Source organism: Leptomonas pyrrhocoris (genome assembly GCF_001293395.1).
Source record: "Leptomonas pyrrhocoris isolate H10 chromosome Unknown, whole genome shotgun sequence".
Taxonomy (NCBI): Eukaryota; Euglenozoa; class Kinetoplastea; order Trypanosomatida; family Trypanosomatidae; genus Leptomonas; species Leptomonas pyrrhocoris.
The window spans coordinates 273645-300676 of record NW_015438380.1 but is presented as its reverse complement, the minus strand read 5'-3'; the positions used below and the strand labels follow the sequence as shown (position 1 = coordinate 300676).

General features: G+C 57.5%; 9 protein-coding genes across 12 annotated transcripts; all 9 read left to right on the top strand.

The window, feature by feature from the left end:
• Positions 1-369: 369 nt before the first annotated feature.
• Positions 370-2749, top strand: ABB37_08443 (hypothetical protein; the record flags this gene model as incomplete). The annotated part of the gene is made up of 1 exon (XM_015807457.1): positions 370-2749. The coding sequence occupies exon 1, from the start codon at positions 401-403 to the stop codon at positions 2747-2749; it is 2349 nt and encodes a 782-aa protein (XP_015653996.1). The 5' UTR covers positions 370-400.
• A 796-nt stretch (positions 2750-3545) lies between these two features.
• ABB37_08442 (hypothetical protein) lies at positions 3546-6491 on the top strand (the record flags this gene model as incomplete). Its single annotated transcript, XM_015807456.1, has 1 exon — positions 3546-6491. One exon carries the CDS (start codon positions 3546-3548, stop codon positions 6489-6491), a length of 2946 nt encoding a protein of 981 aa, XP_015653995.1.
• A 906-nt stretch (positions 6492-7397) lies between these two features.
• Positions 7398-9770, top strand: ABB37_08441 (hypothetical protein; the record flags this gene model as incomplete). The annotated part of the gene is made up of 1 exon (XM_015807455.1): positions 7398-9770. The coding sequence occupies one exon, from the start codon at positions 7398-7400 to the stop codon at positions 9768-9770; it is 2373 nt and encodes a 790-aa protein (XP_015653994.1).
• A 1111-nt stretch (positions 9771-10881) lies between these two features.
• Positions 10882-11984, top strand: ABB37_08440 (putative Ubiquitin-conjugating enzyme E2; the record flags this gene model as incomplete). Of its 2 annotated transcripts, none has more annotated exons than XM_015807454.1 (1): positions 10882-11984. In XM_015807454.1, the coding sequence occupies exon 1, from the start codon at positions 11538-11540 to the stop codon at positions 11982-11984; it is 447 nt and encodes a 148-aa protein (XP_015653993.1). In that variant the 5' UTR covers positions 10882-11537. The 2 variants fall into 2 exon arrangements, with proteins under 2 accessions (XP_015653993.1, XP_015653992.1); XM_015807453.1 differs by having other exon boundaries at positions 11394-11984.
• Positions 11985-13061: 1077 nt separating this feature from the next.
• ABB37_08439 (putative mitochondrial hypothetical protein) lies at positions 13062-13702 on the top strand (the record flags this gene model as incomplete). Of its 2 annotated transcripts, none has more annotated exons than XM_015807452.1 (1): positions 13062-13702. In XM_015807452.1, exon 1 carries the CDS (start codon positions 13235-13237, stop codon positions 13700-13702), a length of 468 nt encoding a protein of 155 aa, XP_015653991.1. In that variant the 5' UTR covers positions 13062-13234. The 2 variants fall into 2 exon arrangements, with proteins under 2 accessions (XP_015653991.1, XP_015653990.1); XM_015807451.1 differs by having other exon boundaries at positions 13194-13702.
• An 873-nt stretch (positions 13703-14575) lies between these two features.
• Positions 14576-16455, top strand: ABB37_08438 (hypothetical protein; the record flags this gene model as incomplete). Of its 2 annotated transcripts, none has more annotated exons than XM_015807450.1 (1): positions 14576-16455. In XM_015807450.1, exon 1 carries the CDS (start codon positions 15769-15771, stop codon positions 16453-16455), a length of 687 nt encoding a protein of 228 aa, XP_015653989.1. In that variant the 5' UTR covers positions 14576-15768. The 2 variants fall into 2 exon arrangements, with proteins under 2 accessions (XP_015653989.1, XP_015653988.1); XM_015807449.1 differs by having other exon boundaries at positions 15759-16455.
• Positions 16456-17642: 1187 nt separating this feature from the next.
• Positions 17643-18270, top strand: ABB37_08437 (putative mitochondrial hypothetical protein; the record flags this gene model as incomplete). The annotated part of the gene is made up of 1 exon (XM_015807448.1): positions 17643-18270. Exon 1 carries the CDS (start codon positions 17851-17853, stop codon positions 18268-18270), a length of 420 nt encoding a protein of 139 aa, XP_015653987.1. The 5' UTR covers positions 17643-17850.
• Positions 18271-18772: 502 nt separating this feature from the next.
• Positions 18773-23701, top strand: ABB37_08436 (serine-threonine protein kinase-like protein; the record flags this gene model as incomplete). The annotated part of the gene is made up of 1 exon (XM_015807447.1): positions 18773-23701. The coding sequence occupies exon 1, from the start codon at positions 19820-19822 to the stop codon at positions 23699-23701; it is 3882 nt and encodes a 1293-aa protein (XP_015653986.1). The 5' UTR covers positions 18773-19819.
• A 550-nt stretch (positions 23702-24251) lies between these two features.
• ABB37_08435 (hypothetical protein) lies at positions 24252-26379 on the top strand (the record flags this gene model as incomplete). The annotated part of the gene is made up of 1 exon (XM_015807446.1): positions 24252-26379. Exon 1 carries the CDS (start codon positions 25504-25506, stop codon positions 26377-26379), a length of 876 nt encoding a protein of 291 aa, XP_015653985.1. The 5' UTR covers positions 24252-25503.
• Positions 26380-27032: the final 653 nt, after the last annotated feature.

Below are 27032 nucleotides of genomic sequence, written 5' to 3'. Positions count from 1 at the left end.
CGTTCGATGTAAGTGATTAAACAAGACAAAGAAGCCGGACGACAAACAAAAGGAAAAAGAAAGCAAGTGAAAAAACGCGTGTGTTGGCGGGACGGGTGTTGGAGCGTTCCCGAGTCAACGACGCACCATTCCTCCGCGTGACATTCCTTTCCCAATAAGACCTCGGCGTGTTTCGTTTGTTCGGTGGTATCAATTTTTTGGGGGAGTCGGGTAAATCGGTGATGTGCGCTCCATGGGCGCGGCACCTGTGAAACACCTAAAAATGGTAGCGAAAAGTGTTTTGACGTGTACCTTCATTGTCACCTCTCTATCTCCTCTTCCTCTTCTTGTATCCTACCTCGTATGCATTCTTTTCCCTTTTCCACGTTAGATACCATTAGAAGTTTCACCGTACCTCACCATGCAAGACCGCAAGGAGCACATCAACATCATCTCCCCGGAGGAGGGCAAGCGCTACCGGCTCAACGTACGCACCGCCGTCGGCCGCCTCACCATTGGGAAGGTGAAGCAGTGCCTCGCTGCGGCCAGCTCGTGCCCTATTCCACTAGACGACATGGTCTTGCATTTGAACGGGGTCCCGCTGAGCAACGACGGGGACCTCTGCGAGAGCCTTGGCATCGGCAACGGCGCAACGCTCGCCGTCGACGCGCGCGCACCACCGCCGCTCAGAAAAAGTCGAAATGCGGCGAAGACGTTAGAAAACGGCAGTCGCAGTTCTCGCGCACGCAGCCCAGGCGACGCGCCACCCTCATCGTCGTCCGTCACCTCTCCCTCCCCTTTTCCCTTCCCCATGTCCGAGCAGCGTCGACTCCTGGAGCTGCAAACACTCGAGCAGCAGGATGCGATGCTGCACAAGGACGGGGCGGTGCGCGATGGCGTCCTGAAGAACACGCTGCACCACGTTGACGACGAGCTCGACCAGGCGGGCCTGCGTCGTCGCCAGCTGGAGCGGCAACGCGAGGACGCAGACGAGGAGCTGCACCGGATGCGGGAGAAGGAGGCGGCAGCGGCGCGGGAGCGGGAGCGCCTGGCTACGCTGCGGGCCCAGGAAGCCGCACGTGCGGCGGAGCGCGCCGCTCAACTCGCAGAACGGCGGGAGCAGCTGCGGGCTGAGCAGGAGGCCACGCGTGCCGTCGCCCTGCTAAAACTGGAGAATGAAAAGAAGAAGGCCACGCTGGCGCAGCAAAAGGCACTGCTGGAGGCGGAGAAGGAGCGGGCGTTGCTGGAGCAAGACACCTTCGAGGCCGCGGCGAAGGCGCGCGCGTTGGAGCTGCGCGGACGCGAGATTGACGTGGAACACCAGCGGCTCGCCCGCATACGCGAGGCCCGCGCCCTCGAGGCGGACCGCCGGCTCGCTGTGCAGCAGCGCCTGCGCTACTACGACTGCATGGGCGTCGAGCCGCCTCGTGCGCTGCAGCGGGAGGCAGCGGCGCTGCTCACGCACCGCGATTCTGACGACGATGATGGCGACGCAGGCGCAGACGGTGAAGGAAACGAATTAATCGAGAAGGGCGTGCCGCGAGACCGAAGCGGACGCAGCGGTCTGGTACAAAGCCGGGGGCCCTCCACGCCCCCACATCGCAACGGGCGGCATCCGCAGCCGCGGAAGAGTCCTTCTTCGACGCAGTCAGCCAACTCCAACTCCCCCTCTGCCCCACGCGTGGCGGACGCAACGGCGGCCCTGACGGTGCCGGAAGGCGGCTTCTACGACGCGCGTGAAAACGCGGAAGCCAACCTGCGTCGCCTGGGCGACGACCTCGGCCTCTCTGACGGTCTGCAGTTCGACGACAGCGACACCTGTGTCATCAGCATCGACGGTGAGTACACGCTGTTGGTGACCTACGATGCCGCGACGGAGCGGTTGTACCTCTACTCGACGCTGCTGGCGGCGCTTCCGCCGTCTGTGCAGAACAGCAGTGACGGCCGTTTGCAGCTGTACGAGTTTTTGCTAGAGGCGTCGCTGCTCGGGCGGGAGATGTGCGGCGGCGGGGTCGGGGCCTCGATGCGGAACAATTTTGTGTTGATGTCCGCCAGTCTGTACATGCCGACGAGCCAGCCCTGGTCGCTGCGCACCCTGGCGCCACAGTTTCTGCACTGTCTCCAGCACTGGCGAGTGAAGCTGGCCGAATTTTTAGAAGCGCTGGAGCGATATGGCGATGGTACAGCAGCGACAGCGGCGCTACCTGGCGACGGGCCAGTACCCGGCTCGTACGCGGCTCCTCGAGCGAGCCCAAGCCAGCCCGCCGCGTCGCCCTACAGCGCCGGAGCGGCGTCGCCGCCGTCTTGGTCTTCGCCCTCCCCACAGCCCCCACCACATGGGCGGCAGCAACCGTCACAAGCAACGCCGGAGCACAACGGAGTCTACCGCGCCAGCCCGAGTCGCAGTCACGCCAGCTCCCTTTCCCCCTCACAGCCACCGCTGCCGTCGTCGTCGAGCGCGGGGAACGGAGCGAAGATGCTTCCCGTGCTGGGGTTGGAGGTGACCGGCACGGTGCTCGTCAATGGCATGCCGACGCACTACGACAACGGCGTGCTCGTCGTGAACGCGGCAGGGCCGTCGGTGCTGGCAGGTATTCAGCCGAACGACTTCGTGGAGGAGCTGAACGGCGTGCCGGTTCGCAGTGTCAGCGACTTCCGTCGCGTTATTGCGGAACAGCTGGTGCCGGGGATGCTGGTGCCAGTGCGCATTAACCGCGGCGGGGTGACCATGATCGTGACGGTGCGTGTGGAGGCGGCGTGGTCGCTATAGAGAACTGAACGCATAACAATAGCAGTAACTAAAAATGTGTAGATGAGAACTCACACCACCACATTTTTTTCCCTCCTCCCGTATTTTTTTTTCTTCTTTTACTTTCTTTTTTGTTTTCTCCGGAGGCAGCAGCACAGGAAGGAGCGTAGAATCCCCTTTGGTGCGTAGACTGTGCAGCGTTGACTGACGTCTTTCTTTCTTCCCGCACACCTTACTCCCCCCCCCCCTCCTCTCCTCTGCTGGGCGTTGCTCGTTGCGGCTTTTGGCTTTCATCGTTTCACGCTTCCCAACCACTCCCATCTGTGTGCTCATTGTCTTGTCTTGTTGTGTGGGTGTGTGTCAATGTCTTTTGTTTATTTATTGAATTATTTGTCGTAGACCGGTAGCATTTTAGAAGGCAGCTGCAAAGATGCAGATCCCACAACCGTTAAACGCTCTCTGAGTCCTACATCAACTCTATCGTGTGTCTGTGTGTGTAGGTGGTCCATGTACGTCGCAACGTACCGCCGCCACACACACGCTACGAGCTCTTCTCCCTTCCCCTCTCCTCGTGTCTACGGCACGCAGCAACACCATCTTCGTTTCTCTTCTTCTCCTTCTCGTTCAACTTCGAAGACCCTCAGACACCAGCTGTGCCGGCAGGCGCCATTTCATATTGGGTTCTTCATTTGAACGCCAGCGACCCGCACCCCCGTAAGCCGACGAGCACATCTCCTTCTTCGCCCCTCCCCCCTCCCCCCCCCCCCACCAACGGGACGACAGACACCCACATGCAGAGAGACAGAAAGACTCGAAGATGAGCACCTTCACGGCGACAGAACCGATCTGTCCTTCCATGCATTCGCCTTCACGCGGGAAAAGGCAGCGAGAGAGGCGCAGCAGCTGTTCTTCCTCATCGAACTCACAAGATGACCGTCGACAAGATACGAGCTTGATGGCGCAGAACGACGTTGCACACAGCAGACAACGAACAAGCAGACGCAGAAGCGATAAGAGAGATCCACCGTGTCACGTCTCGCTTCCCTATCGCCCTTCGCCGACTGCGGAAGCGGTCCCTCATCTGACAGAGCCAACCATCGTGGACAGTCATCTTCGCAAGGTCCACACGGAGGGAGAGGGCGGTAGCGCCTGTCCGCGGTGGTCGCCGAAGCATCCTCCAGAAGCGGTGCCCTCTTCGCCTTCTTCGTCTCCCTCGGCTTCAAAAAACGTGCGGCCTTCGCCATCTTTACCAGCTCCGCCCTCCACCTCCACTGCGGCGAGGGGGGCGGCGACGGAGGGCATTGCGGAGTCGCTAGTCCGGCTCCTGCGGCTGTACCTCACACCTCCAACAACACCAGCGCAGCCGTCAGCAGGCGAGGCGAACAGGGGCGAGTACCACCACCACGACTATGACAGCAATGGCGGTTGGGCCGACGAGGAGAGAGCCAGCGCGGGTTCTCGTCGCGGCGGCAGTGCCCACAGCGCCCCTCCGTTAACTCCGCTGTTGATCACGGGGGCTTCTGAAAGCGCACGGCAGCAGTGGCGTCGTCTGCTGCCCTCTCAGTGGGTGTCCCCGGAAGCCGCACCGACGACCGCAGCATCCCAAGGCCCGTCTGCAGGAGCATACGCAGACTCCGCACGAAGCCCTGCTGACTCGACGTGCGGCTGTCATGAGGAGCGGCAAAGACAGCTGTGGTTTCTCCTTACCCGCTACCCGCGGGACGCCAGCACGTGTCTGTCCTTGAGCCTCAGTCTCTGCCACATTCTGGAAGTGATGCGGGCGTCGCCGCCACCCCCGTTGTCCTCCTCTGACTTCCAGAAATACATTGGAACATCAGCGAACACCGCCGTGAGCCGTGCGCAGGCTGGGATTGTAAGTCCCGTAGCGACGTGTCTCTGTGGTTGCTTGGTGCGTGGCCGCTACCTCGATCCAGCACTCTACCGCTTCCACCTCGACTACTACCTCTTCCACCAGCCGTTGGATGGAAGGGGCGGCCACGTTGACGTCGCACCGCGCGGGATGGATGTTGCGCACGCGGGGGAGAGTTGCCGGTGTGCGGGGGTCGTGGGTGGTGGTGATCATCGCGGAGGACATGGCCAGGCGACGCCGACCGCGACAAGCCCATCGGCGAGTATTCAAAATCGTCCTCCACCTCCTTCCCTTGACACGCAGCGGCACCCGCACGTTGCTTGTCCGCTACTACCCCGACAACTATCCACCTCCCCACAGACGTCACACACACCGTCGTTGACGTCGCTTCGGATGTCTCTGCAGGTCGAGTTAATGCCGCTGCTGGCGATCCAAACGTTGGCTTCCTTTGTGTGGCGCAGCAGCGAGCATGAGTGCAGCTTCCGGCTACGCCAACGCGCCCGTGCCGCACAACGCGCATCCGACGGCAGGGAGAGAGAGAGTAAACCGCACAAGAGGGAGCACGAGGCGAGGGGGACGCACACACACGACGGCGAGCGTCGCAGCTCCGACCTCTTTTCGAATTGCACGACGTCATCGTGCTGCTCCATCTCGCCTGCACGCTACACAGCCGCAGCGGGCGCCATCACCGCTTTCGAGAAGGCCTATCGATCCTTCTGCGATGAGAAGAACCGCGTGTGGGCTGTGATGGCGTCCGTGCGACTTGCGTGGAGTCACCTGCAGCAGCGACGCTCTGTTGTTCTCTTCATACCTCATCTGGAGGTGTTGGGTGCCGCGCAGCGAGATGGACAACAGAAGCACACGCAACCGGAACCGCCACGGTTGTCCACGTGTTCCTGCGTGTCGGAGTTGGCACGCGCAGCTGCAGCCGTGGAGATGACGCCGGAAGCGCTCGCAGACGAACTAAAGCGGTGCATGGCGACGCCGGGTGGTGCAACGCCGTCCTGCGCGTACATCGACGCTTTCCACCGTCTGCGTGTTGGTCTGCTGGCGCAGGTGGTAGACCGCTGTCCGGTGCCCTCGCACTACGCACGCGCGCCAGTGGAAGAGGCGGCAACCTCCCCCTCTATGGCGTCTGGAAATGCTACGCAGGAGCTGCTGCGCATGGAGTCCTATGTGTTGATGGAGCTGGAGGGACGCACCGCACAGATGCCGCTGTGGTGTGAGGTTGCGCTGGACGTGTTGCTGCTGTTCTCCGAGAGCCGTCGACGTGATCGCGCGCTGCGCCGGTGCACGCTGGACAGCATCGACGACTCTGTTGTGCAGTGCGAGACGAGGTGGGATCGGATGTGCTGTTGCGGTGTGCGCCGGCTGGTGCGGCTGCTTCTGCGTTTGCTGCTGCTGCCTACGCTGCGCGCCGGCGCGAAAGCCCAGCGGAGCGATGGGACCGCCCTTCGCCAATCGAAGAGCGGCCGATCGGTTTCTTCGCCGCGGCCGCCGTCATCAGCAGCAGCAACGGGGAATCACAGAAGTGGCGAAAGGTGTACCGCGTGTGTCTCGGACGAACGCCCTTCGATGCATCGGTCCACTGCCACGGCAGACGGCGTGCTTTTGTCGGGCGAGGTCGCCCTCACTGATGCGTTGACGGCGCTGTCGCAGCACATGCTGCACCATCCACTCTTTGGTGTTGCGGCCGCGGTGGTGAGTGGGGCGGTGCCGCTGAGTTGGGCAGCGACGTGTGTCACCGGCTCATCGTCCCTTCTTTCTTTCCCTAGCGGGTGTACGCCGAAGGGCAGTGCTTCTACCTCGCGAGACGCGCTGGTGTGGAGGGAGCTGGCGCGGCTAGCAGAAGACATTCCGCGGTGGTTGGCGGCGGCACAGGAGCAGGTGTAGATCGGCGGTTCCGAGGAGGGCTGATAATGCATGTGGCACTTCTTTTCTTTTGTGTTCTCCTTCTGTTGCTGTTTGATTGTTTTATCTGTCCAGCTGTATTTCATGCCACTGCTCGATTCTATGTTACTTTATTTTATGTTTCTATTGTGGTTGTTGATGCTGCTGCTGCTGCTGCTGCTACCGTATTCGTCGAAGACGCAGAAGCAAAAGCCGCGCAGAGAAGGTGTGCGCTCATCTTCTTTCGCGGTGTCGTGTGTCTATCGTTTCCTCTTACCGGTGTATTTATGTTTCTCAAGGCTTTGCGTATGTGAGTGGCGCAGCGCTGAACGTGTTGCCGCCAGTCATGGCTGCTCAAACGCGCACGTGTATATTCATATGTATATTCCACTGGTTGTACATCACATCAACGCCTAACGGAACGCATCGCGGCGTCTTCGCTTTCTTTCTTTTTGTTTGTTTTTTTCCGATTCCCTTCTTGTCAACTCTTCCTCCTCTCTTTCGTTTACTTCCTCGCTGCATGGCACTCTCGCACCGGCGCGTTCACCTCGCATTGGAAAGTTGCGACAGCGGGAAAAAAGGAAAGGCCTCTTGACCACTCTTGCTCTCTAAGGGCCAAAAGAACTGCTTACTGTCGCTCTCCATCGCTCGCTGCTCAAAATTCTTAATTTAAAAAAAAAGGAAGAAGGAAGGAGGCGGCGGCACTGGGTTGTTGCTGTTCTTGCGTGTGTGGGTGCTTGTGTTTGCTCATTGTACCCGAAGCGGGCACTACGACCAATTCGGCGTCCGCGTTGTGCTTGCACAGCTGACGTTTTGTTTTCCGCTCTTCTTTTGACTTCACCCACCCACCCACACAGACACATATATACATACAAGCGCACGCGTGTGTGTGAAGTTCACCCGCCAACGATGCGGGCCGTGAAGATGCGTAACGACGGTCACCGCCTCGCCGTCGAAGTCTTCAGCAGCCACGACGTGCTCGCCGCGGACGGCGCAGCGCAGGACTGCCATCACCCAGCTGCGGGTCCGGCCTCCGCTGCGATGAGCCTGCTGTGCGGCAGCAAGGGCTCCTCGAGGCCACCGTTGACACAGAGCCGTCCAAACAGCGGTGGCGTCGTCGTCCTCGGCGATGTGGAGAACACAAAGGAGACCCAACTCGATTACCTCAACGATGCAGACAGCCCGTGTGCGGTGTGCCGCACCGACCCGCTCGCCCATGCGTTCGCACGCGACGCCCCGCTGACCTTCACGGCACGGGACGAACCGCTAGTGGTGGCGCGCATCCCGCTGCACTTTCACGAGATGCTGTCCACGATCGACCAGCAACTGCAGTACCGACAGCGGCAGGCCGCGCATCAGGACTCCGTGGACGCGGCGCCGCTTTCTCCGCTGCCATCCTCGTCGCCGCCGCGGCCACGTGCGCTCTCCGACGCAGAAACTCCCGCCCCTGTATCGGACTTTATACGAGAGCGTTTGCCACTCGCCGTGGGTCGGGTGCCGGGGTGCAGAACGAAGATGACGCACCCCTCCGCAGAGGCCGACGCGGACGGCGACGACGACGGCGACGACGACGATCACCACCACGCAGCAGCAGCAGCAGCAGCAGCAGCAGCGATGCGTCAAGCGCAGGAATTAACCGCCGCAGACGAGCAGCGGATTTACGGCGAGCGCGTCGCGGAGGAGGTGCTGGAGTACCTACTCTGTCCCAGCTCTTCACGCTGTCGCAACGCTGCGGAGGAGGAGGAAGAGGAAGAAGAGGAAGACGCCGAACATGCGAGCAACCGACCGCCGCAGCAGCGGCATCGACACCTGGAGGACGAGCGGCGTTACGCCATGGTGGAGGCGTGCCTCAGCGGACTGCGTGAAATTCCGTCAGACTCGGTGGAGTACGGTGAGATGCTCCGTCGCCTTGTTCGGGCTGCCGATGCGCGTGTGGCGTCGACAGAGCAGCAGCAGCAGCGTGCATCGCAGTCGGAGCCCGAAATGGATGCCGACGTAGAGGTCGATGTGCCGGCGTACGTACGTCAGCTTCTGATCGGGTGCGCGCAGCCGGACAGCAGTGACGATGCCGTGACTGATGCGGCGGCGGCGGCGGTGGCGGCGAACAACAGAGCCGCGTCGCCTTTGGCCGGGGCGGAGCCGCGCGTCCCGGTGGTGACCTCGACCTTGCGCGCCACGCTCGACGCATTGCTCCCGCCGCGTATGTTGCTCTACTACATGGTGGACTACGAAGTCGCCGTCGAGGTCCAGCAGCAGCGGCAGACGACGCTGGCGCAGCAGGCATTGCTCCGGCAGGCGCTGCAAGAGCACCCAAATGACCGGCAGAGTCGGGCTGAATTAGCGGAGTGTGCTACACTGCTGACGGAGGAGTACGCTCAGGCCCCGATCGGGGTGATGCTGGTGGTGCTGGAGCGCACGAGTGAGGTGCAGGCCCCGCGCGAGTACCTAAAAAGGCTGGAGCAGTCGCTGGAACAAATACTGGCGCAGTGCCACGCACGCTGCTGTGGGCGGCCGTTAACGCTGTCCTCCAGCGCCCAAAACGCGCAGCAGCAGCCGACGTCCGCCACGGCGGCAACGAAAACCACCGCGAGCGTCGCCTTCACGCCGAAGAGGCCGGCCGATGCCAAACCGACGGGGGAAAAGGGGCTGCCGAAGAGCTGCACTGCCGCCGCTGCTGCTGCTGCTGCCGGCCCCACACCGACCACCACCGTGATTGCGAGTGGAAAGGACCCGGTGTGCACCCGCACCACGCGTCCACCGCCGGCACGCCCCACCGCGCTGTCGTCCAGCGGCGGCGGCTCCGCGAGTGTGGCCACCACCCTGAACGTGCTGGAGTTGAATAAGGAGCGCCGGCTGGTGCAGTTCGACCTGCTCGGCGAGGAGCTGCTACGGCAGGTCACCGTCGACTTGCCGGAGCGCGGCGTGCTTCTGCGGCGACTGCTGGGCGAGGCGCAGCTCTCGCTGGCCGCACGCGGCGTCGTCGCACGCGAGCGGCTCAGCGCGACTCAGGAGCACTTGTTGGATGGGCAGGATGATCGCGAAGAGCTCGCCGCGGCCCACGCCCGACTAGAGGCGGAGGCGGCGCAGCTGCGAGATCGACTGACGTTCCTGCAGGTGCGCAAGGCAGGACTGGAGGCCTTGGTGGTGGAGCGCAAAGCTCGCGCCAAGGCCGAGACGCACACGCGGATGGAGTTTCAGAATAAGCTGCGCGAGCGCCTGACAGCGCACACGGAGGCGATGAAGGCGGCGCAGGACGCGGCCCGGCAGAGTGCGCTGGCCTGACGAAGCAAGATAGTCGCGAGTAACTCGAGAGACCATTGCTTGTTCGTTGGCTCAGCTGTTTTTCTTCTTCAGTGTGTGCACCGCGTGGTGCAACGAGCGGCCGGGGGGAGGGGTGGTCAGTTCAGAGTCCTTCGCTGCATGGTTTGCTGCATCCAAGTGGTACTCATTTGCTTGCGCTGTCTTTTTTTTTCTTAGTTGTTTGTCCTCCATCGCATGCGGGTGTGTTCGGTGGTGATGTTTTCATACATGTACATTAGCGGCGCATCTTTGTCGTTGCCCCCGTCGTTTGTTATGTGGTGGTGGTCGCGTCTCCCTCCTTTTCTCTCTCTCTCCCTCTACTGGCGCTGCTTGCATCACCTCGTTGAGTGGGATGGACGCTTCGATTTATGTTGTTTGTTTGTCTTCCCCTCCCGCATGCTCTGCGGGTATTTCGTTTACCCACTGCCTTGGCGAAAGGCAATCGCATGTCCTCACCGCCGGTAGCACGTCCAAAGCGAGACGGCCGCCCCCTCTCTTTGGCGGTTTACGCCTCGCTGCGTCGTTCTGTTTGTGCTGGGGTTTTGTTGTTGTTGTTGGTTCATGAATCCATCTTCTTCTTGTTCTCTTCGTTTCATCATGTATCATACAAGTATTGGGCAGCAAGCGGTGTCCTTGTGTAAAAAATACAAATACAAATATATATATATATATATATATATTTCAGTACCCTCAGCGAAAACACAGAAGAATAAAAACAGAACAAAATAGAAACAGGGTGGGGGTGCGTGGGGCTGCGAAAACAAACACCACCGCTGAGGTTGCAGATGTTAGTGACACACCGCATGGCAGTCAACGATCGTTCTATATATATATATAGGATGTGAAAAGGCCGTTTGGTGTCTGTATGTCTTTCGGTCTGTACACTCCTGTATCAAAGCCGTCGTGTCGCTGCGCCTCTGCGGCCCCATCACGCTCCACTGCAGCAGTGAAAGGTATATGTTTCAAATAGATAAAAAAGGGATGGTGCATTGTAGCGCAGCGTATTTCTTCCTCTTTCTCTCTCTCTCGTCGCCTCTTCTGCTCTGCTGCGCGCTCTTGTGTTTCTTATACACATATATATTGGTGCTTCTCAGGTCATCGTATTACGCATACAGTTGACTGTGCCTTTCATCTCTATTATTCGCTTAGTTCTTCTTTCTATTGTTTTTGCTGTTGCTGTTCACGCTCCTCTATATTTACTCGGTGTTTTCCTTCCGGTTTGGTGGTCATATTCCAGCGACTTTCACACGTCTCATTTCTTATTCGCTTCTCTTTTTTGTTTACTCGTTTGTTTTCTCTCCCATTTGTTGTGTCTCGACTCGCTCCTTCGCTCCCTGCCTGTTCCAGCGCGCGCTCTTTCGGTTGTCGCGCGGGTGAGCTTGTGAGTGAGTGCTTTCTTTCTTTATTAGTATTACTACAACTGGTATTATCTGCGCCTGCGTGTGCCGCAGCTTTGGATTTTGTGTTCTCAGCAGTCTCATTCGCCGGCATTCGTGTGCGTGTTTGTGTGGGGAGCGGCAAAGCTATTTCCTTCGGGGTTGGTGGTGTTTCTCTCTATCGCCCTTCCCTCTCTCTCTCTTCTTTCGCCCCTCATATTGAGTACCAGAAACTTGTTGCCTGTGCAACGAGCGCATCAACCGTTGTTTGAGTCCCTCGGAGGAGGTAGAACATAGCAAAAACCCTAACGCAGCTCTCTTTCGAAAAAAGAAAGAAAGGAAAGAGGATACGAACAACAGAGCGAAGGCAGCGATGTTGACTACGCGCATTATCAAGGAAACGGAGAAGCTCCAGAAGGAGTGCCCGCCCGGCATCACGGCCACCCCGACGAAGGACAACCCGCGGTACTTCATGGTCACCATCCAGGGCCCCCCGCAGTCGTGCTACGAAGGCGGCCTCTTCCGCCTCGAGCTCTTCCTCCCCGAGGAGTACCCAATGAAGCCGCCGAAGGTGCGCTTCCTCACGCGTATTTACCACCCCAACGTAGACAAGGTGGGCCGCATCTGTCTCGATATCATCAAGGATAAGTGGTCGCCGGCGCTTCTGATCAACAAGGTGCTTCTGTCGATTCAAATTTTGATGTCGAGTCCGAACCCGGACGACCCGCTCGCGAACGACGTGGCGGATCACTGGAAGGAAGATGAGGCGGGCGCCCTACAGACCGCGCGCGAATGGACGCGCATGTACGCAAAGCCGTAAACTAATAAATACTTTTTTTTAAGAAGAGAGAAGAAAGAAGTGGTCTATCATAAAAAGAATGTGAAGGCTCCGTTGGTCGGTTAGTCGGTTTGTTTTCGGTGGGGGGAGGGGGAAGGAGGGAGAGACGCCGTATTGCCCCCCTCCCATTTGGATATGCGCATCCCCCACACCCCCACACCTTGCAGAGCGCCGCCCACTTCTTTGGTGCTGTTCTATACTCGACGAGTTGTTATCTCTATGCGTGTGTGTGTGTGTGCGTGTGTGCGTGTGTCTTGGTCTCCGTTGGCTCCGGTGTTGTCTCCCGAGCGCCCTCGCCCCGCTTTTCAACTTATCCTCCTCTCTTTACTGATGGGGGTCAACGACGAGGGGTACGTGAAGGATATATTTATTCTAAGAGAAGGGCGGTGACAGCGGACTTCTTGTGTTTGTTTCGGCGTGTCTTTCATTACTATTTCGTGTCTCTTTCCTTTGTGGTGGTGGTGGTGGTGGTCAGGTATATATTTCGTTTTTGCTGAAGTGTTTGTGATGCAGTTTCAGCCAACCAATGCTGGAATGAAGCAGTAGACTTATCAAGGAAGGAAGAAGCCCAAGGCGAGTCGTGCGAGGCCGAGCTCTTTTGGCTGGTTGGTTTTGGACCGAATCGGGCGAACTCCATGCATCAACGTCAGACGAGCCGCGCAGTTTTTCCCTCCTCCTCGCCCACCGACACAGCGTTAGTGGAACTGGTTAATGTCTGTGAAACGGTGTTTCTAGGAGGGGGGGGATCGTTGAGCCGACGTTGACGGACTCTCCTGCACGCACAGAGCGACAGAAATACAGCTGGCTTGGTAACGAGCGATGCCGCCGCTTATCCTTCCTGATTCGCCTCCACGTGAAGCGAGACAGAAGGGAGGATAAAAGGCAACGCATGGATGTGTATTCTGCTTCGCTTGGGCGTCAAAGGAACTGCAGATCATTTTATCTTCTCTCTCTCTCCTCGCCTGCTTCTCCCCTCCTCCTTCTATCACGTGCACACTACTGTTTGTATCGGTGTTTTCTCCCACAACTCCTCCTCCCCCCCCCCCGCGTCACCCATCAGCACTTTCCTTCCTCTTCCTCCTCCTCCGTTTTCTGGTTTCGGCATCGTGTGTGCCCCCCTGCGATCGCGCTTTATTCGTTGCTTTTTCTTAATAATCTTCTTGGACGGCTTTTTTCTATTTTGTTATCGAAGCAATTCGCTTGGGAGAACTATTAAAAGAAGAAGAAAAACAATGGGTCGTTCTCGTCCTGCTCCCACGGCCGGCCGCAGCCACGCCGCACCGCCGCCGCCGCCAGCGCCCAAGCGAGCGGAGCCGATGCACCACTCAACGTCGCAGCAGCAGCCGCACCAGCAGCAGCAGCAGCCGTCTGTGACGAACGTCTACGTGCAACGCCCCATGTACGGCGGTGGTGGTGGCTCCGGTATGATGGGCACCATGGCCGCGGTCGCGGGTGGTAGCGTGCTCGGTCACGGCATCAGCAACTACCTCTACGGCCACAACAATCAGGCCCCTACGCAGCCCGCAGAAGCGCAGCAGCTGGCGCAGGCTGCCGCCCAGGAGAACAACGTCTGCACGCCGCAGCTGGTGGGGTACTCGAAGTGCATGGAGGCGAATCCCGAGTCGGCGGACAGCTGCAAGTGGGCGTGGGATTACTTTCTGCAGTGCCAGCGTGACCACCCGGCCGCGCCGGCTCAGTAAGAAACAATAACAGAAAGAAAATATATATAACGAACAACACACAAAGCGAAACGCCAAGAAGCATCGGGGACACGGAGAAGGTAAACACACACACACACACACTCACACGTGCGGTAGAAGTGTAGTCCAACGCGCGGTAGCGAGACCGCTTTCTGCTTCGTCTGTGTATCTGTGTGTGTGGGCGTGTGCGTGCGTGCGGTTGTTGTTTGTGTACCTTCCTCCGTCTCTCTCTCTTCTCTGTTGCCGCTGTGCTTGTCGGGGCTGTCACGCGTACTGCACACTTCCAAACGTAAACGGAATGCGCGAAGCTCTCTCCCTCTCCCTCTCTCTCCTTCGCTTGTGTGGCTTTTTATATTCCTCTATTTATTTATTTACTCATGCGCCCACTTAACCTCTCTTACGATATTTACAATTCCTTAATTAAGAAGAAAAGAACAAGAACAAGAAATGGAGTAGTCGAATGAAGAAGGTCAAAGAAAGAAGAAAAAAGAACGTGTGAATGCTGAGACATTTGTCGCTGTGAAGCCACATCCCTCCGACGTGTGACATCGCAGCTGACAAAGTAGGACGGCGGGCAAGTATGTTCATCGCGAGCGTGTGCGGTGGGCGTCCTTTACGTGGTTTGTCATCTCCCCAGCACGCACGCACGTCAGAAGAATAGCTGCCGCTGCGAGAAAAAAGAGGATTTGTCTTTTTTTTATATCTCCCGCTGTGAGAATATATATATGTGTGAGTGTGTGTGTGTCCTTGTGCCGCCTGTTTTCTGTCTTTCCACTGGTTGCTGCGTGCTGCCGTAGCAAGCCGCGTGCTTCTCCATATCCTTTGCCCTTTCCTCCTTTCTCTCGCCTTTATATATATATTTATTTATTTCCAGTCATCGCGCACACTTGCGGTCAGGAAGCAAAGCAAGAAGGAAAAAGTATATACATATATATATCAGGAGTACAGCTGCCCGTAAATTGCTTTCTTTTCTTCTGCTGCATCTCTCCTCCTTTTTTCTCATACGTTGACGCCCCTCCCCCCCCCCCTTCCCACAAACACACGTGTATTAAAATTCGCCTTCGCATCTCTCTTATACCTTTCATTTTAGACTCGTGTCCTTGTCGTTGGTGTTGGTGTGTGTGTGTGTGTGTGTTTCTGCTGTAAATCATCTTCCTTGTAGTTTGAAGATACTCAAAACGGTTTTCAGTAATAATTCTTTTAAAAGAAAATTAAGTTCCGTGACGTCGCCCCCTCTCGTTTTGTTGACGTCGGCGTCGTCGTCAGAGAAGCCGGTGGCCTGCGTTATTTTTTTTTCTCCTTTTGCTGTTTTTTCCTCTGCAAGGTTCACGGCGCTACTCGTGACTCTCCCATCAAAAAGAAGAAGACAAGAAATACTTATTGTGTGCATCTATTTAAAGAAAGAAAAGGAGAGAGGCCAACGCCGGGTTTAGCGCGGTTAAGTCCGGTTTCGTCTCAATTTCTCTCTTTGGAAGGAGGGGTTTGTTATTCTTCACATATCTTTATTCCTTTTTTCCCTCCTCAGCATCTCCACGCTTTTCGCACGAGACTATCACGCCTTCTCAGTGGTTCAATCCTTTCTTCTTCCCCCCTCCCCCCTCCCCCTCGCGCCGGTCCGTGAGTGCGGGATTACAGAGTCCTTCCTTGTGCCTTTTCGACTGCTGAGAACCACCAAAAGTCTTCTCGTCTGTTTGTCTGTGTGTTGTGGTGTTTCTTCTACTCGCTCTCGTGCTTCTTCACCGTCGCTCTCTCCCGTCCCGCACACAAGGAGAATTTTATTATTATTATTATTTGCTGCTGCTGCTGCCATCTCTCCCCTCCCGCCTCCCATCAAACTTCTCTTGGCGCCGGCGAGTGCCTTTCACAGCAGCAAACCAACATCACGCCTTATTTGTTTGATTCTTACTCTTATTGTTACTATTGAGTTGTTGCACGTTCCGTCTTTTCCTTTCGTACACAACACCTTCTTAGAATTCAATTGTCTCCCTCTTTCACGTCTCATCTATTTCTCTTTATCATATTATTTTCCTTTCTTCTTTTCCAATCTAATAACAAAGTAACTGATCATGGCGGAAGATAACCCGTTGAGTCTGGCGCAGCAGCAGCAGCAGCAGCGCCCTGCCCAGACACCCACCGGTAGCCAAGGCTTCTTCATGGCGCTGTTGAGTCCCCTTTACAGCTCCCCGCGCAACCTTCCCTCGCGGGACAGCAGCGCAAATCTTGACGCACAGGCCACCTCCACCTCCACCACTACCACGCCCTCGGCATCCCCAACCACCGCGTCGCCGCACCCACAACGTGGTGCGCTGACGGCGACAAACAACTCCGCTCCTCTGTCGCTGATTACGGCCAAAGAGCAGCCGCCGTACGAGAGCCGCGTGAGCAGCGCCGCGTGGTCGCCGCAAAACGGTGGGCGTGTGCAGCCGCGGTTGCCCTTTCCCCCACCCGCGATGACACCGGCAGAGGGGGGTCGTTTGCCGGGGCCGGTGAGCGTGGTGGGTGGTGAGGCGTACGTCACATCACACCACAACGCCGTTGCCGCGACGGCGGTGCCAAAGGGGGGTGCGTCGGGCCTACCAGCACTCTCCGCGTCGCCGTCTGCGCAGGGCAGCGTCCTGCAGCACGGCTCCGGTGCGTGCGCGCCGCACATGTTGGGCTATCGCCAGTGCTTAGAGGTGAACCCGGATTTCAAAACCAACTGCACGTGGGCGCTGGATAACTACATGCGGTGTAAGGAGGACACGGAGCTGTAAGGACATCAAAAGAAAAGGGAAATAATAAAACGAATGGGCTCGTGCACTTGTTCGGAGGCGTGCTGATCTGCGAAGAGGGGAGTGGAGGCAACAGAATTATTTGCTGCTGTTGACATTGGTTTTTTTTTGTTAATTATTTTCCTTATGTATGCTCCACGGCAGAGAGTATGTGCGCCGGTACCGGATGAAAAGGCTTTTCGTTGTTTGCCGTTCTTCTTTTTTTTTTTGGTTTTCCTCCTCCCTCTTGCACGACGAAGCGTACCTCGAGAGTTATATAGCTCTCTATATAAATATCAGCATGTGCTGCCGTCAGGTGTCTGCGGCGTCGCGCCGCTATGCTTTCTCCCTCTCTTTCCTTTACTTAGACAATTCCTGTGCGTGGACTAACTTCATGAGGTGTGAATGTGCATTAAAGCCTCGTTTAACAATATAAAATCTCGATAACTGCTACTCTTATTGTTTTTTTTTTTGAGGCGAATAACGTTGTTTTTGTTTCGTTTGTAGGTGAGACACTGCTCCTTTGAACTACCAAGGGCTTCGATGTGGGTGTGTGATCGTGTGTATGTGTGGTGGTCATCGAAGTGGCTTTACTTCACTATATATATATATATATATATATACGCGCACCTCGGACACGTAACATGCCTCTCCCGCACACACACACACAAGCATATTCCTCTGATGAAGAGGTAAGAAGATAATCCGTTGAATAGGTTTGAGGCCTTTCTTTCATTTTTTTGAGGGGTAAGCTGTCCGGGTGGTGTGGTGGTGATGGGACGGGGAATGCGTGTTCTTGTCTGATGAAAGCCGGTGTTATATCTACTCAAATGAAAGCAAAGGGAAAAAGAACATGGTTTCTCGTTGTTGTTTTTTAAGGAAAGGAAGGAAGGAAGGCTCCGCCGTCCGTCCGTGTGAACGTCAAAGCGCTCGCGGTGCGCCAGCGCACGTGAAGATGCACAGAGCTCGTTTGTTTGCTTTGTTTTTTTACTTCTTCATTATGACGTGTCGCCGTCCGCTGCCTGTTGGGCTATCTTCTCCTTCGCTTTTACAGTGACGTCGTTGGGCAGTTCCCTGAACGCACCCCTCCCTTCGTTTCTTTCCTCTACACATGTGCTCTCAACTTGCTGTCTTCTTCCTCGCCTCTTTGCCGCTCTCGCAATCCCTCGCGCTGACCTTCTTTATTGAAAGAAAGAAAGAAAAACGGATACCCATTTTGTTATTCGTCAGCGTCTCTGAAGCTCTAGCGCTTTTCACCCAGCCGACATACAACACAAGTTGTTTTTCTCTTCCCATCTCCGTCGACGACGTCGCACACCATCAACAACGCCCAAGTCGACCATCAAACAACCACACAGCACGTCACTCACTTGAAGAACACAAAAAGGATAGCAATCAATGGGTCGTTCTCGCAGCTCTTCCCGCGGCTCCGGCGGTTTCCGCCGCTCCTCGCCGCACACCGCAGCGCCACCACCGCCACCGCGACGAAGCGAGGTGACGAACGTCTACGTGCAACGCCCCATGTACGGCGGTGGTGGTGGCTCCGGTATGATGGGCACCATGGCCGCGGTCGCGGGTGGTAGCGTGCTCGGTCACGGCATCAGCAACTACCTCTACGGCCACAACAATCAGGCCCCTACGCAGCCCGCAGAAGCGCAGCAGCTGGCGCAGGCCGCCGCCCAGGAGAACAACGTCTGCACGCCGCAGCTGGTGGGGTACTCGAAGTGCATGGAGGCGAATCCCGAGTCGGCGGACAGCTGCAAGTGGGCGTGGGATTACTTCCTGCAGTGCCAGCGTGACCAGACGCAACAGCAGTAGTCGTCGACACGTCTTCTGAGACGTCTCTCAGCTCTTTTGTATACCTGAACAGGCGCTGCACGTCGAGAAACGGAGAGTGTCTGTTCATCACCTGGTTTTTCGTTGTCTTGTTATATATATGTATGTATATGTATTGCTCTTCTGCGCCGTAGTGTGCGCAGGTATTATTATTATTTACTACCTTTTCAAGTGCTTCTTTTCATACATATAACTATATATTTATTTCACTCTGTGGTGATGGCGTGTTCGCTTAGGGTATGTGTTCGTTTGGGACGGGCGCATTGCTTATTAACTTCTTAATCTGTTTTTTGCTGGACTCTTCTCTCCGGATCTACTTGCCCTCAACGTCCCGCAGCAGTGCGGCCTTCCAAGAAGGCGCGGTCGCGTCTCCCCCAATTGTCCTGTTCAGCAGTTGAGGGGAGAAGTCTTTTCTTCAGATGTGTGGGCGTGTGTGTGTGCTTTCCTCCTCACATCATTTACCTTCTCCTGTGCGCCTCTTCCAGTATTTATTTTCTCATTTCTAAAGCAGAAAGGGAAAAAATATGTACTCTTCGGTTGCGGTTCCCCTCTTCTGTATGCAAGCGTGTCTGACTGCGGCGCTTCATCGTTTGTGAGACAGGTATGAAGCCCCCACCCGCTCCGTTTTGAATTAGTGTTGTCTGCTGCACACCCACACCCACACACACCCATGGCATCTGCATCTCAGATTGCTGCGTAGTCTCGTTGCCTTTCCTCTTCTTTTATTCTCTTCACGACGGTGTTTTTTTTTATTTCTACTGTTGTTTACGCTCTTATGCTCCTGTTGTTGAACAGCTTGTGGTGGTGGTGGTGGTGTATGTGTACGAAATGGAAGTTCAAATCGCGGCCAACGAATCCGGCGAGAGAGAGAGAGCGGGACGGAGCGACGAAAGGCGCTGCGGTTCGGCGTCTCCTTTCATATATATATTCTTCCCCGGTTGTTGTTTTTAGTTTTAGAGGAGGCAGACGTCCTCAAGCGCATTGCGACACCACAGCTTTGTACGCTTCCTCTCTGTGTGATTGTCGCTGATGATGTTTGTGTGTGTTTCTCCCTCATCCCCTTTCTTTCCTTTTCCTTTTCTGGCCGTCGCATCCTCTCCTCGTTTTTCCTCTTTCTGCAAGCAATTGCATTGCAGCGTCTGTTTGGAGCATGGTGGCTGCCTGGCACCGTCACGAAGCTGTTGTATGAACGGCGTCTTCCCTGTGCCTCTGCTGCACACACACAGAGAGAGAGAGACAGACACACGAACACAAGCACGCGACAAACAAAAGGAATGCTTGCGCCCCTTTCTATCACGCTACAGACTCTCTATATACATATATATTTATATTTTACACTTCGAAGCCTCCACTTCTTTATCGTCCTCTTAGCGAGCCCTCTCTCCGCCTCACTCTGCCTCTGACCACAACTGATAGAAACTCGCACCCCGTCACATCTCTCTTTTCTCTCCTTTGGTTATATGTTCCGCAGCACCCACACAAACACAAACAAAACTATTGTTTAGGAAGAACATAAACCCCTTCGTTCGTCATGCACGCGCCGCAGTCTACGGTGCAGTCCCTGACAGAGCCCACCGGCACTTCGTGCCCCGCGTCCTCGCTAGTGTGGGGAGTGCTGGTCTCCAACACGGCTCCGACGAAGGAGAACGGCCTGCTCACGTACGCGCAAGCGCGCTACGCCGGTGTGTGTTCAACGCAGTCGTCTGTAATCGACTCTGTCGATGCTGGCGTGTTGTCTGCGCCAGGTGATGCATGGCTGTGGAACCACCTACCTTCCGCGCAACGGTCCCGGCACTTTCCAGTGGGCTCCTCCGGCGATGCCGCGCACACGCACCGTGCAGAGGTGCAGACGGTAAATGAGTGGTGCTCCACATTGCACCTCCTGCTGCCTCTTTGTAGCCGCAGCGGGCAGGGTCAGGTGACGGTGGGCCGCTTGACGAGCAACGACGTCGTCCTCGCAACAAATCCGTGTGTCAGCTGCGTGCACTGTTCGCTGTCGTATCAGCAGGGCAGCACCAGAGAGGTGGACAGCCTTCACGGCACGGACGCAGAGACGCAGCGCGCCGCGGACGAGGCGGCGGTCGCGGTGGCACGCGCGGTCGCGCAGCACAACGGATACGCGATGGAGGATGATCTGCTGCAAGAGAAGTTCAGAGAGGATGCGTTGCAGAACGAGGACGAACAGCATCAAGTGCAACAGGACGGCGACGTCAACAACAAGGGAGCGAACGGAGAAGGCCTGGCTTCTTCTTCTCCTCCCCCTCTCCCTGCTCGGGATGTTGCGGCGGTCGGCGAGAGGGTGAACATTCTTCTTTCCGACTACAGCACTAATGGCTGCATGGTGGAGGGTCGGCACGTGGGCAAAGGCAAGTCCGCGCGGCTGCGCAGCGGGGACACGGTGGAGCTGATCAACGCCGGCCCGCGCCACACCGCCGACTACAACCTCTCCTTCACGTTTTTAACGGCGGATGGCTTTCTTGCATGGGTGTTGCTGCAACAAGTCAATCACCCACCACACGCGCAACACGCCGAGGGTCACCAAACGACACACGACGCTGACGCGCCGCTTTCACGCTCCGATGATACAGCAGCGGCAGCACATCGTCGTGAGCAGCGTCAGCGCCAGACCGTCGCACGACGGCACGCGCTGCTCTGCAAAGCGCAGTGGAATGTCGAGGCGCAGGTGCGCCGCATGTATGGTCACCGCGTCGAGGAGTTCTACACGTTAGACCGCGCGAAGCCGCTTGGCCAAGGCACGTTCGGTGTCGTGTACCGCGCCGCCTTGCGCAACGACCTCGGAGAGGATAGTGCGTCAGGGCGCGCTCCTCAAGCCCCCTCTCTCAGCACTGTTGCCGCGGCGATCCTCTCGAAGGTAAATATCATCGACCACGGCAGCAACGGCACGAGTCAAACACACGGATGGGAGCAGCAGCTTTTCAGCACGGCTGCCGCGTGCGTGTGGACGAAAAACGCGACGGAGGAGGCGGAGTTAGGCGCAGCCTACGTGCGGGAGAAGGAGCGGCGGTCGCCAACAGCGGTGCTACGAGCTGCCGCCGGATCGGCCGTTCAGTACGTTTTTGCAGTCAAGATCATCCGCAAGCAACGCATGCTGCTGAACGTGCTGCAGCAACAGGAGGCAAACAGCGATGACGCGCACGAGAAGTCGGGCACACCGCTGCACGGGCGAGACGATACGCCAATCCCGGTGGCCACGACCGCGACGACGATCTCCACCACCATGACCGCAGGGGAGGCGGCCGTGGTGCAGCAGTTGGTGCTGTTAGAAACGCAGCCGGATGACCTGGCAGCGCAGCGGCGAGAGGAGTGGACAGCCGGGGCCCTCGCCAGTCTGCAGCTGGCGGATGCCGCGGCGGGGTCGGGCAGCTTCATCGGGAAGAGCCACGACGACTCCACCTCGCCTGTGTTTTCACTCGGTTCACAAGAAGCGGATGCGGAGGCGCAGCACGGGAAGGGTCGGAAGCACAGTGAACGGGTGTCCACGGAAAGCAACGCGGGGGTGTTATGGAAGCAGCGAGGTGTCAACGCACAGCAGCGAGAGCAGCGGCGACACGAGCTGCTGCGTTGTCTGCCAGAGCCGCTTCGCCGCTCCTACGAAAAGGAGCTGCAGCACCGCCGCCGGCAGCAGTGTGAAATAAACATCCTCCTCGCCGTGCGCCACCCGAACGTCACGGCGCTGTTTGAGGTGTTTGACCAGCCGGATCAGCTCGCCCTCGTCATGGAGCAGGCGACCGGCGGGGAGGTCTGGGACCTCCTGCAGCCGTACAGGCGCCGAAAGCGTAGCCGGTGGGCGACGCGGAAGCAGCCACGTGCGGACGATCCATCAAGCGTTGCACGTGATGCCGCGTGCGACGCAACGGCCGAGGACTCGCAGGCGGAGGCCAGCGAAGGCGAAGGCGCGCCGGCGTACGACGACATCGACCTCATCGGGATCGGCGGCCCGCTCCCGGAGTACCTGGTGAAGCTAATTATCGTCCAGGTTCTCGAAGCTGTCCTGTACCTCCACACGATGGGCATCATTCATCGAGATTTGAAGTTGGAGAACCTGATGCTGCTCCGGCCGTGTGACCGCTACGCGCTGAACGCGCTGCAGCTGCAGTTGTTGCTGCAGCAGCTACGTGACTACGAGCATTCCACGTTGAGGGGAACGCAATGCCCCGTCACGCCCGCATCGCCGAGTTCCAACGCAGCGGTCGCCGAAGTCGAGTTCTGCAACCCCCTCTCCGTCCTGCACACCGTTCACATCCCGCGTGCGCTGTGGCCGGTGGTGAAGGTGACCGACTTCGGCCTGTCCCGTGTGCTGGACCAACTGCAGACTCGGCCGTCTTCCACAGCGGAGACGCTGCACGGTTTCGCCGCCGCAGAGCACGGCGCCGAAGTGCCTGAGCGGGTCCGTCTCGTCTACGCCCGAAACGACGCGACGACGAGCTGCGGCACGCCGATTTACGCCGCCCCGGAAGTGACGCATCCCACGCTGCGGCCCAACAAGGTCGGCTACAGCGCCGCGGTGGACATGTACTCCGTCGGCGTCATCGCGTACGCGCTGCTGACGGGGCGGGCGCCGTTTCCATCGAAGCGGCACCCCCGACGACCCGACGGGCCGCCCGTCGTGGACTACGACGCCCCGCTGCGGTTTCAGCGGCGTCGACGTCGACCCGCCACACAGGAGCGCAACAGGAGTGATCCACCCACCCCACCACAGCAGCAGCAGCAGCAGCAGCCTGCCTGCGCGGACGAGCCCTCGGCCTGTCTGCCACCACTGGCGGTTGTGGAGTCGGTGCGAGTGCCGTTGCTGCCGGAGCTGCCGTCGAACTTCGTGGCCACCACAGCCGCAGCCACGACGGCAGCGACAACTGGAAAAGAGTCCAGCGCGATGGCCGCGACGGCGCATACGCAGCTGTGGCGCGTGCACGCAGAGGCGCTGGCTGCTCGTGTGCGTCGCGCTCAAGACGGACGCGCCGACGACGACCGCAGCAACAAGCGCAGATTGCATTCTAACAAGCGTGAGACCATTTCGTTGTTCACCACCACGGTCCATCAGCTGAGTTGCTCGCTCGCAAGCTACGCGGAAGGCTGCGCCTTTCATCGCGCCGAGGTGGACCTGGATCGTCTCGTGTACGTGTCGACGGAGGCGGCCACGGCAGCAAATGACGGGGCTGCAGCAGCGTCCGCGTCAAACGGTCGCACAGTGGACGCCGCCGGGTGTGTCGCTGATGTCGCGCTGCCTCCCATCTCCGCCCTCGGCGCGTCGTTCCTGCGCGGGTTGCTCGAGAAGTACCCGTCGCAGCGGCTGACGGCGTACGAGGCGTTGCGACATCCGTGGCTGCGTGAGTGCGTGGCGGCAGCGGAGGTGGCGGCGCCGGCGCACAACAGCGTGTCTTCGGTGGTGCCATGAAATCTACAAAAAAGAAGATAAAATGAGAGGGGGTGGAAGGTAAGCGGGAGGGATGCCTCGCTGCCCTCCCGCCGCGCCCGCCCCCCCCCACAAACGGCCCCGCGCTGGCTCTTCCGGCTCTTCGTGGCGTCCGCTTGAATGATGTCTGTGAGATCGGCTGTTGCGGTCCGGGTAGCAGCAGCCGGCAACGATAACAACTTCTCAAAAAAGGCTTTTGATATTTCATTCAGAGAAAAGGTTTTTAAAGGGGGCCTTCGTTAAGCCGCTCTACTCCGCTGCAAAGACTGTTCCGTGAAAGGGAGACATTCAAGGCCTGCTCGCCGTCTCTGGTGAACCTTTTTCTTATCGACACCATCTATTCACCTCCCTCGCTTTATTATTATTAGTAGTAGTAGTAGTAGTATTACTAGTAATCTACTCGAACGGCGACATACCTTGTCTTCATCCTTTCTTCGCCTCCCTCCGTCTCACTCTCCCTCTCCATATTTTGCATGCGCCCCCCTCCCCCCCCCCCCCACGTCCATCGACCCATCGCGGGCACACCCACTCAGAAGCACTCAACGCAACCCCCATTGACGGACTTCAATTTATTTACTTGGTAGTAATCGTCTCCTTTGTTCTTTTTCTCTTTAAATCCCAACGACTGCAACGGCTGTGTGGCAGCATTGTGGACGTCATCTTCTTTTGTTGTTGTTGTTGTTCTTCCCTCTCTCTTGCTCCTTGCGGATTGTTTCGTCTTGCCTTTACAGACACCCACGTGCGCTGGTCTGCAGCTTCGCCCACGTCGTCGCTTCACTGCTTCACGTTGAAAGCGCGGGTAACGTGTCACGGCCTTCGTTTCTGATTCTCCTTCCGCGGTTGTGTTTGTTGGTGTTGTGGTTCGTGTTCGTCGCTTCCTTTCTTCTTGATTGTCTCTCCTCGGCATTACGTGCAAATGTATAGGAGAGCTACATCAGCTAAAGGGCTTTTTGCTTTCTTTTTTAGCGAAGGTGTGTAGACTTGCTCGTATTGTGTTGTGAGCATTGTTCCGCCTCTTTTTTGTTTGTTTATCCTCTAATAGGTTCCGTTGTTTTCCTTGGTTGTGTCCTCCTTCCACGCTCATTCGCGAGAAAGAGAAGTACAAGCGCGCAACCCCCAAAAAAAGGTCTGTTTTTGGTTATTTATTTATTATTATTATTTGGGATTTTCGTTCCAGCTGTACAGCGCTCTTCACCAGCGTGCCTCAGCGTGTCATCGCCCTCCTTTTCCTCTTTTCGCAGTTCCAGCTTATACATATATATTTGGTTTTTTTTTTCTTTCAAGACAGGAATCGGAGAGTTTTTTCATGTGTATTTGAGTTTGTGTGTGTGTGTGAGGCATATATATATATATTCTTTTACTCACTCACCCAAGCACGCTCTCTCTCTCTCTCGTTTACGTTTTTTTTTGTTGTTGTTATTGCTATTGAATTCGACCGGCTTCTTCGCCCTCTCAATTGCTTTGCGAAGCTTCTGCTGTTTTGAGTCCAGGTGTTTTTCTCTTTTTATTATTATTGTTTGTTTGTTTTTGTAAGACAAAAAAAAACGCTTCTTTCTGTGCGGTCGTCTTCCTTTTTTTTTCTTCTTTTTCTTCCTCTTTTTGCCCTTTGCCTTGGCCGTCAACATTGGCGCCTTCAAGGCTAAATTCCTCCCGCCCGCCCCACATCAACAAACTACCCAAAGCGCACTCTTGTATCTATATTCCTCCTCACTTGTTTGTTTGTTTTTCGGTGTTTCATTTATTCGCTCTTCTTCTTCTTGACCCATCAGCGAGGAGGTTTCGAAATGAAGCAGCTAGTGCAGCACCGGCCGGCGCCGCCGTTGACGTTTGCGCAGGCCCGGTACGCGAACACGTCGCACCCCGTGGCCCCGACCTTTCCGGCCAGCTTCGATCTCTTCTCCAGCCTGTCCAACGGCGACTCGATCGCTCGCGACTTTGTGCAGGTTGCGGTGCCGACCCTCTCCGTGGTGCTGCTCATCTTGTGGCTGGCACGACTCGTGGTACACCGGCGGCAGCGGCGGCAGAGGGTGCGCATGGCGCGGAGCTGGGACGCCGTGCCGAATTACGCCGCAGCGCTGAAGGCAGCGGACGGGCTGATGCTCTGCCAGCACCCGCAGCGTCGCGCACCCTCGCCTTCGCACGCCGCCAACGCTCGAAGCTGCACCATCTGTTTCGCCTCCGCGGTAGAGCACCCGGTGGCGCTGCTGCCGTGTGGGCATCAAGAGTTCTGCGCCCACTGCGTTGTGCAGCTGTGGGAGTACACCGGGGTGTACCGCCAGCTCAAGTGTCCGCTGTGCCGGCAGCCCGTCGAGCTGATGTGTCCGGTGCGGGTAGGAAACTGCACGCCCTCCCTCGACGACGTTCTTCTGCTCCAAAAGTACAACGGCGGCTTCTGCGGGGCGAGGAAGCACTCGCTGCTGGATCGGTGGGTGCTGCGTCTGCGTGCGGTGACCAACGCGCGGTGGCTGCCCTTCGTGATTGGGCTGCGCATTGCCGTGCTGCACGCCACCATCTTCACGTACATCGTGCTGCCCATCTTTGTGTCTGACCCCACCGATGCGACGGCGAGCATCGTGCAGATAGTCGCGTCCGATTCAGTCGTGTGTCTGCGTGCGCGGCAGCGATACAAGTCCTCATCACCGCGGTGCAGTACACCGTGACGTACGCGGACGACCTGTTCGTCGCCGCCATCAGCGTCATCCTCACGGGCTCGTTGCTTCAGTCCACCCTGTTCAAGGACTTGAAGCTGTAGAAATCAAAAGAAACTCTTCATAATATCCTTTTTCTTTACACAAATCGGCAGGACGGCGCTGCGACGTTGGGAGAAGAGCGGAACGCCGCCGCCAGGTACAACTGCTGCATTTTCTTATTTTTCTTTTTCTCGCTCTTTAAGCGAGCGCCAGCGTCACGGTGTTCGCCTTCTACGCCGTCTCGGAAACCGCTCCTGGACCTACTTTTGTTGCCTCCATACGACCCCTCGACCTTTTCCGACGATGGACCCTTTCACATCCAATAAAGCAAAATGAAAAACTGTTGTAGAGAATGCCGCCGCCGCCGAAAGAGGTGTCGCGCTGCGCCGCGCCAAAACCCATCCCAGCGCCGGCCCCCTCGGCGCGCCTTGCCGCTTTCGTTTTCCGCCGCCCCTCAGTCGCTTTTCCCCTCCCCCTATTCCCCGCCCCCCTTCTCCCGCCGGGCGAAGCCGGCCCTGGGTGCCCCGGGGCAGCCCAAACGCCGCCTGGGCCTCCGCCGAGCCCAGGCCCCTCCCGGCCCCCGGGCAGGCGGCGGGGCGGGGCGAAAACGGCGCACCGCCCCC